This window comes from Sphaerodactylus townsendi, linkage group LG15 (assembly GCF_021028975.2).
Source record: "Sphaerodactylus townsendi isolate TG3544 linkage group LG15, MPM_Stown_v2.3, whole genome shotgun sequence".
Lineage (NCBI taxonomy): Eukaryota > Metazoa > Chordata > Lepidosauria > Squamata > Sphaerodactylidae > Sphaerodactylus > Sphaerodactylus townsendi.
Genome location: NC_059439.1, coordinates 15,521,962 through 15,535,807, shown reverse-complemented (window position 1 = coordinate 15,535,807; position 13,846 = coordinate 15,521,962). Strand labels below are relative to the sequence as shown.

The 13,846-nt window shown below is 50.3% G+C and overlaps 1 protein-coding gene across 1 annotated transcript in view; it reads right to left on the bottom strand.

Moving 5' to 3' along the window:
* NGFR (nerve growth factor receptor) overlaps positions 1 to 13,572 on the bottom strand; it is a 59,770-nt gene extending 46,198 nt beyond the window's left edge. Inside the window, exon 1 of the mRNA XM_048517361.1 lies at positions 13,311 to 13,572. Within this exon, the coding sequence (XP_048373318.1) occupies positions 13,311 to 13,358 (48 nt within the window). The 5' untranslated portion in view covers positions 13,359 to 13,572. The remainder of the gene's footprint in view (positions 1 to 13,310) is intronic.
* Between the last annotated feature and the right edge of the window lie 274 nt (positions 13,573 to 13,846).

Genomic DNA, 13,846 nt, shown 5'->3' with positions numbered 1-13,846 from the left:
GTAATTCCAGGTCCCACCTGAAGGCCAACAACCTATTTCCTTGTCAGACATTACATCCAAGCATACTCGAAGCCTACCAGCTTCACGCTTCCCAAGATCTCTCTGATACTTGTATGTGCTGTGTTGTGTGAACGGCAGCAATAGGCATAATTAAGAGGTATGTACAGCCCTTGCATGCGTACCCTGAAAAATCCAGTGGTCTGTTTGTGAGTCGTGAAGCTATACCCAAGTGTGAGATCTGAGTGTTGTCCTCGTTCACGCAACATGGTGTCTGCGCATATCAAAAGCAGCATGGCGTAGTGGTTAAGAGCAGGTGCACTCTAATCTGGAGAACCGGGTTTGATTCCCCACTCTGCCATTAGAGCTGTAGAGGCTTATCTGGTGAACCAGATTAGCTTGTGCACTCCAACACATGCCAGCTGGGTGACCTTGGGCTAGTCACAGTTCTTCGGAGCTCTCTCAGCCCCACCCACTTCACAGGGTGTTTGTTGTGAATGGGGAAGGGAAAGGAGACTGTAAACCCCTTTGAGTCTCCTTGCAGGAGAGAAAGGGGGAGGTATAAATCCAAACTCCTCCTCCTCCTCCTCCTCTTCTTCTTCTTCTTCTTCTTCTTCTTCTTCTTCTTCTTCCATTTGATGTGTAGCTCTAGGTTTGCCAATTTCCAGTTGGGGCCTGGAGATTTCTCAGAATTATGACTGCTCTCCAAACGGCACAGATCAGTTCCCCTGGAAAAAATGACTGCTTTGGAGGGCAGGCTCTATGGCATTATACCCGGCTGGGACCCCTCCCTTCCCCAAACCCCACCTTCCCAAGGATTCACCATGAAATTCTCCAGGAATTTGCCATCCCAGAATTGGCAGCCCTCAATAAGTGCAATCCTCATGTCTACGAAGATCTGTAGTGAAGCATTCAACTGCTTAAGACCTAAAATGAAGGTGTCAGACTCTCATCTTGTCCTGTGGCACCCGCCATGAAAAGCAAGTCAACATCTTGTGAACTGTGTACATTATCTCAAATTAAAAACAAATGCATCTAACATTCCCAGGTCGCCGGAGACCTTTCCCACATCTGCTACCTCAAGATATTTTTAACTGAATGCAAAGCATGTGGTCTATGGTCCTGCTTAGTTGAGGTTATCTTAATTAACCAGTGAGAGACCAGGGTGGAAAAGAAAAAAAAATTAAATAGCCATTGACAATGTCACAGCATTTCTTCTGGGGAAAACCCAGAAGCCACTGACATAAGGTCCAGTTTTTCCCAGAAGTGATATCATGTCATTCGGCTGATAAAATCTGGGGGCAAAGACTCCCCACCCCCACTGAAGTCTTGATAGCCTTTAGTACTGGCAGCCTACAGTAAATACAGACAGGTTACTAAGGTTGCCAACTCTAGCTTGGGACATAATTGGGACATATGGGGGTAGAGTCTGAGGAGGGCTTGGTTTGGGGCAGGGAAGAAGAAGAAGAAGAAGAAGAAGAAGAAGAAGAAGAAGAAGAAGAAGAAGAAGAAGAAGAAGAAGAAGAAGAAGAAGAAGAAGAAGAAGAAGAAGAAGAAGAAGAAGAAGAAGAAGAAGAAGAAGAAGCGGAGGAGGAGGAGACTCAAAGGGGCTTATAATCTCCTTTCCCTTCCCCACCCACAACAAACACCCTGTGAGGTGGGTGGGGCTGAGAGAGCTCCAAAGAACTTTGACTAGCCCAAGGTCACCCAGCTGGCGTGTGTTGGAGTGCACAAACTAATCTGGTTCACCAGATAAACCTCCACAACTCAAGTGGCAGAGCAGGGAATCAAACCCGGTTCTCCAGATTAGAGTGCACCTGCTCTTAACTACTAGACCACGCAGGTTCCTGGTATCCTGAAAGACCTCAACAGGGTACAATGCCATAGAGTCCATCTTCTAAAGCAGCCATTTTCTCCAGTGGGATTTGTCATTGTTGTCTGGAGATCAGCTGTAATTCTGGGAAATTTCCAGGCCCCAACAAAATGTTAGCAGCCCCATGAGTACCGCCCCACTAGATTGTTGTTCAGCAGGGGCAGCCTGCTGGCTAGGCAGCCCTAGGCTACTTCCTAGTGTGTCAGAAGATGGGTGCCAGGGGATTACCTGCCACAATGTCACTTGCCCAAGCAGCTGGCTGCCCCACAACTCAGAGCACTTGCTTACCATGTGTGAACCAGGGCAATGTATATATATTTACTATGCATGCACAGCCTTACTACACATGAATGCTTTGATTGCTTTGTTTATGCGATTGCTTTGATTATGTGTTCCTGCATTTGATTGCTTTGATTATTTGTTCCTGCATTGCAGGGGGTTGGACTTGATGGCCCCCGGGTTCTCTTCCAACTCTATGGTTCTATGAATGTAAACCCTGAACAATCCAGTTGTCGGTTCAGGTACGGTGAATGTATGTGCTGCCCAGTTTGCATCACATGCAATTGCGCATATCATGAAGGCTGTGGGTAGTACACGCTCCCATAATGTGTGGTTGGTAGGCTTCTGGTATTTGTGACCGTAATGTCGGAAAAGGACAGCAACCCTGATTTATAGAGATGGGCTTGTCACCGTAGACCCGGGATTTTAAAAAAATGACATTATTCATACGCCAAATTTAAAACATAATGACAGTGCAAAATTGTTGCTTCCCATCTCCAAACTGTGTATGTCTGATCAGGCCATGGGTTGAAGTCAGTGGTGGGATCCAAAAATTTTAGTAACAGGTTCCCATGGTGGTGGGATTCAAACAGTGGCGTAGCGCCAATGGGGCTGGGCGGGGCACGACGGGGGCGTGGCCGGGAAATACGGGGGCAAGGCATTAATAATTTCTCTGTTACTGTAAAAAACTCTTACTGTTAAAAAAAAAGTTCCTCATTTCCAGCTGGCATCTTTCTGTCCATAATTTAAACTCATTATAGCAAGTCCTATCGTCTACTGCCAACAGAAACAGCTACTTCTCCTCTAATTGACTGCCTGTCAAATACTTAATACTTTCAAATACTTAATTTTGTTTCTAGAAATCAAAAGAAGGATACTCTCTTTAAACAAGGAACTTTACCATATTTCTAAAACATGTTTTTAAAACAGCCCAACGGGGAGAATTATCCTGTTTTCTACCTTCGCTAACCAGCCACATAGGAAACAACAGGACTTTATGATTTTTGGACCTAATAGAATTTCTAACGGAAAAGCAGACCCAATTAGTAGCCCCCTCTCGGGAACTGGTGAGAACCTGCTGGATCCCACCTTTGGTTGAAGTCTTAGAGGAAGGCAGCTACAACAGAAGTTCCACCAGCAGCCCAAGGCAGCGGCCGAAGGGCACCACCTGTTCAGGGACTGTTTGGGGAGGGTTGATGGAGCCGACTCTATGCTAGTTCACTGTATTTTAGCTTTTGTAGTTGTGGGAACTGTGATTAGGGGGTTAGCTGATATAATCGGTTATTGTTTATAGTATATCATTGTGTTGCATTATTATGCTGTTGATATTGTTGTATTATGATTTATTGTTGTTGCTGTTTATGCTATGCTTTATTGTTTGTTCACTGCTGTTGTTTGCTGCCCTGAGCCCTCCGGGGGAGGGCGGGATATAAATTAAATGTGAAATGAAATGAAATGAAATACCAAAGGTGCTGTCCAGGCATCAGCTGTGAGATTTCAATCTGCCCCAGGGCTGAGCTGTGGTTTTGCTCAGTGCATTCTGCACAAGCTCAGACACACTGTGTCTTTAGCAGATCCTCACGGTTCCCAAGGCTGTTTTCTGACGCTGAACAAAACAGATCCCGGAGCTGCCCTGCAGGCTGAAAGGAAGTTCCCAGCAGCATACCAGGCCGTGTCGATTGTAAGGTTAGCCCAACTGGGAAGCCACACAATGAGCAAAGCGCACCTCCCCAATCTCTGTTGCCCCCCCTGCCCCAGCCTACATTTTCAATGATGCAGAAAATGTAGCTTCCACTCCCCATCCAGAATTCAGAACAGGCTCCATCGCGACCATGACTACAGCTTTTGGGTTTTCTGGAGCTCGATTCATTCCGCCGTCCCCTTAGATTAGCGCTCCCGGGGGAAGGCACATGGTCTGCATTAGGGCTATCGCAATGTGCTTGCCATTAACACAACCCCTGTTGACAAAGCCGCAGGTATTAACCCCATAAAGCATTTTGACAGGTGGAACAAAAGGGGGAAGAGAGAGAGCGCAACAGAATGACACTCTGCCTGAGCCTTTAATTGCTTTTTAAGTCGGGTTCCTGTTTGGGCTGTTTTTATAACTTTTTTTAAAGGAGGTAATGGGGTGGTATGAAAAACCGAGAATCCCCCACTTTGGGATTTCTTTTTATGGGGGCCTTTGGACAGTTGTCTCAACCGCACTGACATGGGAATGGTGTTTTTCTTTGGTCGAGGGAGGTTTTATAGAGCTGTTTGAAAGCAAGTGGGTTTCTCTCTGCGACTCCCGTTTGGCTGAGTCTCAGACCTTGCAGGAGAATGAGGAGGTGTAACACGTGGATAGCAGAATGGATAAGACAAATGGAAACTGGCTGAAGTTGCCAACTGCAGCCCATGCAATTCCTGGACGTTTTGGGGCACAGGGGAGGAAACGGTGCCTGGGGACAAAAGTTCCTCCGGGCACCCCCCTTGTGGGTCACAGAGCCCCACCCTCATGGGTCATGTACCCCCACCCCAGTGGTGGGATCCAAAATTTTTAATAACAGGTTCTGATGGTGGTGGGATTCAAACAGTGGTGCCGCCACACACACGCACCTCCAGTCCCTATTGGGCAGGGAGGTTGCTTTAGTAATCCCTTCTTGGCACTCAGAAAAAATTAGTAACCACTTCTAGAGAAGTGGTGAGAACTGGTTGGATCCCACCTCTGCCCCACCCCCTGCATAGCCCTCCCCATGTGCCACAGATTCCCCCCTCCCTGCTGCTGGCTCCTGCTCTCCCCAGGGTCTTGGGAGGGCAGAAGCCTGCCTGCAGGGAGCCTCGTCTGACTTGGACCTCCCTCAGCCCCGCCCACGTCATCGAAGAGGACGATGTGGGCAGGGCCAAGGACGGCCCAAGTCAATCGAGGCAGGAGGACGTCCTGCTGTCTCCTCTGACTTGGGCCTCCCTTGGACCCACCCATGTTGCGACGATGTGGGCAGGGCCGAGGGAGGCCCAAGTCAGATGAGGGGGAAGGCATTTGGTCATGTGGGGGGCCGATTTTGCGCCCCTATGTGACCAGATTCGTTGCACCCGGGGACATGGATTACCACATGTCCCCAGGCAGATATGCCCCTGTTTTGGGGTGGAACCTGGGATAGGATGGTCAGATCCAGGTTAGGAATCTCCTGGAGGTTTGATAGGTGGAGTCCACGGAGGACAGCAACCTCCATGGGGTATAAAGTCAAAGTGCCCACCTTCCAAAGAATCCATTTTCTTCAGGAAACTGCGTTACGCCCCTGGACTGTGAAATAATGAGACTCTGTATTCAGTTGATTTCTTTATTATAAAACCGCATCAGGAATAATCATTTAGGTTTCTATTGTCAGAACTAAGCATAACCAGCAATGCACCCTCCATTATATCCGACATCATCCCACACATCACACCACACCAACCCTGACTACCAGTTCCCAAGGGGGGGATGGCACCCCTCCAGTCCTATGGTGCAGAGATGAAGCAGCCTCCCTCGGGATCAAAACAACCTACATTCCATACTACTGAAGGAACTACAACAGCAGGTGACTAGTGAACTGATAAGTCATTGCCTGAGAAGCAAAGTAAGAAAATACAACCACAGCAGGGAGGAGGAATGAGAAGAGAAAGGTCCCCACATCCCAGGCAGGAGACAGGAGACATGGCAGGGTCAAACAAGGGCTGGTCATGAGAAACTGATCTCTTTAGTCTGGAGATCAGTTGTAATTCCAGGAGATCCCCAGACCCCAACTGCAGGCTGGCATCCCTACCTCTCAGAGGGCATTTGCTAATAGACCAGTGTGAATGTGTGCAGGGCTCGCAGCCTGATCTAGCTGTCATGAAGGCACAGCTTGCAAACTGTCATCTCCAGTTTGGGGCTGTATATATAATCCTTTCTGTGCTTGCCACATCGCTTTCTAAGGGCCACCATGAAACTCACACACATTGTGAAGTTGCCTCTCCACAAGACAAAAAAGAATATTTTGACATTGTTCAATCAGATTTGAGTAAGAAGAAGAAGAAGAGTTTGGATTTATATCCCCCCTTTCTCTCCTTCAGGAGACTCAAAGGGGCTTACAATCTCCTTGCCCTTCCCCCCTCACAACAAACACCCTGTGAGGTAGGTGGGGCTGAGAGAGCTCCGAGAAGCTGTGACTAGCCCAAGGTCACCCGTCTGGCGTGTGTGGCAGTGTACAGGCTAATCTGAATTCCCCAGATAAGCCTCCACAGCTCAGGCGGCAGAGCTGGGAATCAAACCCGGTACCTCCAGATTAGATACACGAGCTCTTAACCTCCTACGCCACTGCTGCTCCTTCATGACCTTTCTTCCTTTCTCCCTTTTGGTCTCTTATATAGCTACAAGTAAAAGCAAACCACTAGTCCCCAAGTGGATAATAAATCATCTATTGACAAGGTAGAATCCTAGAAAGAGATATTGGGGGAGTGGGGAGGCATGATGATGATGAAGAAGAGTTTGGATTTATATCCCGCTTTTCTTTCCTGTAAGGAGACTCAAGGTGGCTTAGAAACGTTCCCCCTTTCCTCTTCCCACGACAGACACCTGGTGAGGTAGGTGGGGCTAAATGAACTGTGACTAGCCCCAGGTCACCCAGAAGAAATGTAGGAGTGCGGAAGCAAATTCAATTCACCAGTTAAGACTCCGACACTTGTGTGAAGGAGGGAGGAATCAAACTCGGTTCTCCAGATTGGAGTCTACCTGCTCTTAACCACTACATCACGCAGGTTGAGATGTCCAGAGCCTCCCCCTCTCCCACCATACAGGACTCCAGCATGTGAGCTCCTAAACTGGCCAGTCAAGTCTGACGTCTGCCATTGTCTCACTGTGAAGCCATAGAAAGACCACCGGCTCCCAAGCTCTATCAAATGGGCACAGAGCTCTATCAAATGGGCACAGAGGGGGAACAACACATAAGGCACGTGCCCCTGCCATGCCCCCGCCCACCTGCCCCTGCCATGCCATGCTCCTGCACCGGCATGCACCCGGTGCAATACCACCACCACCACCTCCTGGGCACTACGCCACTGAATGGGCATAAATGGAACCCGGCCCACTTGGAGTGCAATGTGAATGACCCCAAACTGTTAACCAATACTTTATCTATGAGGAACAGAAAGAAGAGTTATTGTTGACGATGAGACTTCTTCTGTTCCCCAGCTGTAAGAAGTGTGTAACTTCCAGTAGATGAATTTGTCTGAAAGAGATGATTCACCCCCTTCACACTTCAGCCTACCAGAAGGAGAGTCAAACAGTCATTCTAGGATGACAACCCGTTGTGACTCTTCAAGATGTCTGCCATCACTCTTTCCTGCTGAATCATGCCTCCCTTCCCCCTTTCCCGGATGTTGTTGTGAAGATAAAATAAAGGAGAGGAGAGAACTGTAAGCTGCTTTGGGTTCCCACTGGGGTATAGATGAAGTAAGTAAATAAATAGAAGAAGAAGAAGAGTTTGGATTTATACCCAACCTTTATCTCCTGTAAGGAGACTCAAGGTGGCTTACAAGCTCCTTTCCCTTCCCCTCCCCAAAACAGACACCTGGTGAGGTAGGTGGGGTTGGGAGAGCTCAGAGAGAACTGTGACTAGCCCAAGGTCACCCAGCAAGAATGTGGGAGTGTGGAAACACATCTGGTTCACCAGATAAGCCTCCACCACTCAGGTGAGGAGTGGGGAATCAAACCTGCTTCTCCAGATTAGAATCCACCTGCTCTTAACCACTACACCATGTTGGTTCTCCTTTGGACATGCTGTGGCACCTGGTCCTAATACCTGCGTGCATTATACAGCAGCACGGGAGAACTCTGCAAGGGACCCCAGTCAGTAGCATCAAGCGTTCCCATCAAAGATGAAGCTGGTGTGGACATTCCGAATAAAGCAGAGTTTCTTGAAATGGTAAGATGTAGCGAGCTGCATGCTGATCTTTTCCAGATAATTTCTGGTCGGGGTGGGAATCAAATGTGTGGGATCGTTCCAGGGGGCTTGGTATTGATTCCACAGTGTGGGAATAGCATGGGAGCCACTAGGCGGGACTGTTCTGTCTGTAACTTCCTGGTGATGGGGGATACCAGCTCTCCCTCCCACACAAACTGCTTTGCAGCTCATGAAAAGTTCAATTTTCATTTTTAAATGAGTTCTTTAGAGCCTGAATTTTGCTGGCTGTCCAGCACACAGAACACTGGAAGGTTTTTTTAAAAAAGGATTTCAAAGAAGTTATGCGCACCGCAAAAGGAAGAGTTGTTGGCTAGTTGCCCAGCCTCTGAGGTTCGCTCCCCAACGTTTCCAGTCCAAAAGCCGTTTGGTCTTGAGAGAGCTACTTGGGAGAGCTTCTTCTTAAAGAAGAAGAGTTTCGATTTATATCCTCCCTTTCTCTCCTGTAAGGAGGCTGGAAGAGGCTTACAATCTCCTTTCCCTCCCCCACCCCAACAACAAACGCCCTGTGAGGTGGGTGGGGCTGAGAGAGCTTCAAAGAGCTGTGACTAGCCCAAGGTCACCCAGCTGGCGTGTGTTGGAGCGCACAAGCTAATCTGGTTTATTAGATAAGCCTCCACAGCTCAAGTGGCAGAGCAGGGAATCAAACCTGGTTCTCCAGATTAGAGTGCACCTGCTCTTAACCACTACACCACGTTGGATGCTGAACAAGGCCAGAAGGACCCCATTGACCAGGTAGCTGTAATTATTTGCTTCATTTAGGCCCCACTCTTCTCCCCAAAGGGGCGTACATCATTCCACTCTCCTCTATTCTATCTTCACAACAACCCTGTGAGGTAGGTTAAGCCAAGAGTGTGTAGCTGACCTAAGGTCCCCCAGCAAATTTCCCTGGGGGATTGAAGATTGGAACCTCCCTCTCCAGACCCTAGACCAGCACTAACCACCACACTTTTCTGGTTAGGGATACATCTTAAGGATATCTTTTCCCTTCAGTAGGACCCCCCCCCTCAACACACACACCTATTTCACAAACTTCTTTGCTCAATCTCTCTTCCTTGGGGGCATATTTCTTGGCATTTGTTCCAAATAAGGATTACCCAAAAGTAAATCTCATTCATTTGCTTCCAAGCAAACACCATTAGGATCTGGGTACTTAAATTATGAGCTCTCCGGTGCTGACGGATACATCTCACATGATTTGAGGGGGAGGGAGCAAGAAAGCAAACTCTCCTCCATGGCAAATCTGCCTTCTCTGATCTGCACTGTAATCAGGTTTGATTCCCCATTCTGCCACTAACCCCTTTCCCTTCCTCTACTCACTTTATGAGGTTGGTGGGGCTGAGAGAGGGCTGAGAGAACTGTGACTAGCCCAAAGTCACCCAGCAGGAATGTAGGAGCGGGGAAACAAATTTGATTCACCAGATAAGAGTCCTCCCCACATGTGGAGGAGTGGGGAATCGAACCCAGATCTCCAGGTTGGAGTCCACCTGCTCTTATCCGCTACACCACAAACAACGCGTTGCTCTTCCAAGGTTCTTGTGGAAGAGAGGACAGTTCTTGGGCTCAAGAGGGAAAAGTGAGGGGTTCAGGCAGTGGTGGGATCCAAAAATTTTTAGCAACAGCTTCCCATGGGGATGGGATTCTAACTGTGGTATAGCGCCAATGGGACTGGGCGGGGCACGACGGGGGTGTGGCTGGGCATTTCGGGGCGGGGCATTCCTGGGCGGGGCTGTGGCAAGGATGCAGCCACTGCGCCTGTCCTTGGACGGGAAATGAATGCACACAGGCGCAGGCTGCCACGCACGCCAGTGCACCTCCTGCTAGACTGCTTCAAGTTCTGCGCGCTACTGCTGAGAGGAGGGGCGTAACTAAGGCAAAAATCACATGGCAAAATCACCAATTAGTAACCCCCTCTTGGCACACACAACTAATTAGTAACCTACTCTCGGGAACCTGTGAGAACCTGCTGGATCCCACCTCTGGGTTCAGGTCCCCCATTCAGTCAGCCCACCCAGCCAGGGGCAAGACAGCCCCTTCGACATCTGGAATCAAGGCTGAAAGGAATGGACGGGGCTCAGGTGTCTGCAGCTAGAGGGAGACCATCAAAAAAAACACCAGACTTCGCTGGCAAGAAACAACTAGGGGGAAACCACACCAGCAACCCTGTAGTCTTCTGGTGCCAGGAAACCTATACGATGCTCCACATCTCTCCCTCCCTCTCTCCCCTCACTTCCCTAGCCCAACTTTCCTCCCAGGATAGAGCTGTGTGCCTGCATTTTCTCCTCCACAACAGCCCTGTGGAGTAGGAAGGGAGAACCTTGAGCTCTTTGGAGGAAGGAAAAACAGACACAGACAGACAGGTCAATCTTATCCCTGCCTGCAACAAAAGAGAGCATTGAATTTATACACGCGTTTTGCCTGCTACACGTCCACCCTGCAAGCAGGAACCCGAGAATCTGCTCCTTCGCGGTAAGCAGTTCTTCCCTTAATACCCAGCTCCAAGTTTATAAAGCTGCATCCCCCACCCATCTGCCACTTTTCTTTCTTCTGCGCCCCCCCCTTTTTTCCTCTCCCCTCTCAAACTTGAAAGCTTGACAGTTTCAGTCGCTTTGCATGTCTCTATCAATACCAGAGTCCAAATAATATTTGTCTTATAATAATAATATAGAACCTTTATTGGCATAGAAGTTAAACAAGGTTATTCTTTTTTAAAAAAAACCTTGGGCACGGCGGAAATAAAAGTCGACATTAAAATAATCATCGTTCCGATCATATCAAGTGAAGACCGTTTTAAGAATTACAAAGCACAGAGGTTTAGCTGGGGCCCCTTCCGCACAGGCAGAATAATGCACTTTCAATCCACCTTCACAATTGTTTGCAAGTGGATTTTGTTCCTCCGCCCAGTAAAATCCAGCTGCAAAGTGGGTTGAAAGTGCATGGTTCTGCATGGGCGGAAGGGGCCTGTGTTCAAGAACATCTGTAACTTCATTATTTGAAAGAAATACAGTCTTTTCTTGCTCAGTAAGTTCACTGCTACCCAGTAATAAGGGTTCAAGCAACCTAGTCCGGGCAATACTGTACAGGGGAGAATGATGTAGCATATGATCAACAGCTTTGTTGGGTTTTTTTCAACAGGGAAATAAATGGTTCCTCCTCACCCCTGCCCACATGAAACCTGGTTCTGACTATCCAGGGCAGAAGGCGATGCGCTCTTTGTACGCTCAGAGTCACTTTCAAATGGTCATTTCGAGACTAAACAGCTCTTGAATTTGCAAATGGGCCCTGCTTGAAATGAATCCCTGGGATGTGACTTCCAGGTTGCCCCCCCCAAGTCCACCATTTCACATTCTTTGCCCTAGTGCCAAATACGTATGTATTTATATATTTTTTAATATGGACCCTGCTTTCTCCCCCACCCCCACCCCAAAAATTGGGAACCCCAAAAGTTACACGGTTTTGGTTTCCCTTTTCTTTTCACAACAACCATGTGAAGTAGGCCAGGCTGAGATTAGCCAAAGGTCACCCACTGAGCATCCATGGTAGAATGAGGATTCGAACCCAGGGTCTCCCTGTAGATCTGGCTACCCAGTCTTCTCTCTGTTTTCTCTCCAGCCATTAACAGTGTCCTTGTAGGTCAGTCTTTACAATGCAGGTTCCTTTAGCCTCTGCTATAGGCAGGGGTATATTCTCTCTGCATGGCCATATTCTCCCTGCCAAAGCCTAAGTTGCAGCTGCCTCCGTCTGCTCTGCAAATGGACCCCACTACCACTGCCAACCCACACCCCCCCCGCCTGCCTCTTTCCCCACGCCCATATCTAACCCCGCCCACCTCGACTCCTGCCCCGCCCCTTTTCCTCCTGTCTGCTCAAGTCTGCTCTTAGGTGCAACATCAGGTTTGGGTTTAGGTATGTACGCCTCGTTTGTCTCTCCAGTGACCGCCCAGAGCGCTTTACAACACCACTCCCCTCCCCCGCCCTTTCATTTTCAGGACAGCCCTGCAAGGTTGGCCAGACGGAAAGAGAGTGTGGTCAAAGATATTTCTGTCCCGTTTTCAACGAGTCTGTGAGGAGCTTAAAATTTTCAGGAAGGATTGGGTGCGAGTTTGGGAAACCCCCCACCCCTACACGGGACTTCTTGTGGTTTCCAGTTCTGGTCCCAAGTAAGCAACCGAACACGGTGGGAATCTTCTTGTGCATAAGCTTACTTCGGATTGCAGGATGAGGTCCTTTGCTCTCTTATCCCGCCCTGGCATGGAATCGATTATTCCTACTAGCTGGGAGCCCATTCCCTTGAGATCGATCGGCAATAAACACAGCAAGACTCCTCGGCGCACCAAGTTCTTTTCTGATCCCTCGTTTCTTGAAAGTGACAGTTTATGAGAATTCCGTAACTCACCAAAATCCGCGCCGGGAACAGCTCCGGCGTCGCTACCGAAGCGACAGGTCCAAAGCGGAGTGACACCGTTCCAAGTCCATCCGAAGAGTCAACGGACCGAGAAGGGTGTAGGCTTAGGAGCTGCGCTTGGGACGTTCGCGGGAAATTCGGCTCAACTCCTGCGGCTGCCGGCTCCTTCAAGGTCATTTCCCCCAGATTCTCTCAGGTCTCGATCCTGAGCCGCTTTCTCCCCCCTACGCGCGCCACCATGTCCGGCACCGAAGGCGGAGTTGCCAAGCGCCGCGCCATCCCCCCCGCTCCGGTTCCGAGGATGTTCATCCACCCCAGGCGCGCCCACTTTGGGAACTCGAACCCAAGTCCTCCGCTCTGCCCTTCCCTTTCCACCTCCTTCTCCCAGCCCCACCACTCTGCCCTCCTTCCCCTCCGAGGGTAGTCTCTGCCCGGCTGCCCAAGCCCCAGATCTCCGCTCGAGGACTTGCCCAGAACCCAGGGTGGGGCCGGGGGACCGCCACCACCCACTCGCTCCCTGCCCGCTCTGGGCACCCCGATCGAACTCTTCCCCGTCCTCGCTGTGCCCTTCGAAGTGCCCCGCGGGAGGCTCCAAATCTTTACGCACGCCCACCCAATAAACGAGGCTCCCCGGGTGGAAAAGCCCGTCGCCCCATCTCCAGGAGCAGGGACCCTCTGCCTCGCCGGTGCCAGCCCCCTTGCCCCCAAAGGCACCCCTGGAAAAGCCACCAGCCCTGCCCAGTCTCTCGCCCGGCCGTGCCCACTTGGGTGCCCGCGGCGTCTCCAAGCGCGCAACTCACCCCGCTGAGCATCAGCAGTCCCAGCCACAACGCCAACCTCCGCTCCATGGTCCTCAGGGCCGGCGGGGCTCAGGGGGCAGCGGGGGGTGGCTCCTGCCACATGCCCTTGGGCCAGCCGCCTCCGGCCCCCGGGGGCCCCCTCCGGGCCAGCGAACGGCGCAGCAGCCGGACAGACCCAGGCGCGCCTCGGGGCTGAGACGGCACCTGCCTTCTGCGCCCGGCAAGCTCGGCCCCCTGGTTTTATGAAAGCGATCGATGCTCTCCTCCCACTGGCCGGGTGGCTCAAAAAAAAAATATGCAAGAGAGAGGCAGAAGCAAGCCTCGGAATGGTCCCCGCCTCCTTTTGCATGCCCCCAGCAAGAGATGAAGCCAGGCGGGGAGAAAAGAACAGGCATGCGAGCCTTTCCCCCAATGCAAACCGGCTTCTACTTTTCCCTCGGCTGGTGGGGAGGAATAAAACGAATGGGGTTCCGGGGTTTGGCACCTGAGATGTTGCCGCGTGTTGGGCAGACGCGGGTTGGCCTCCTGCTTCATCC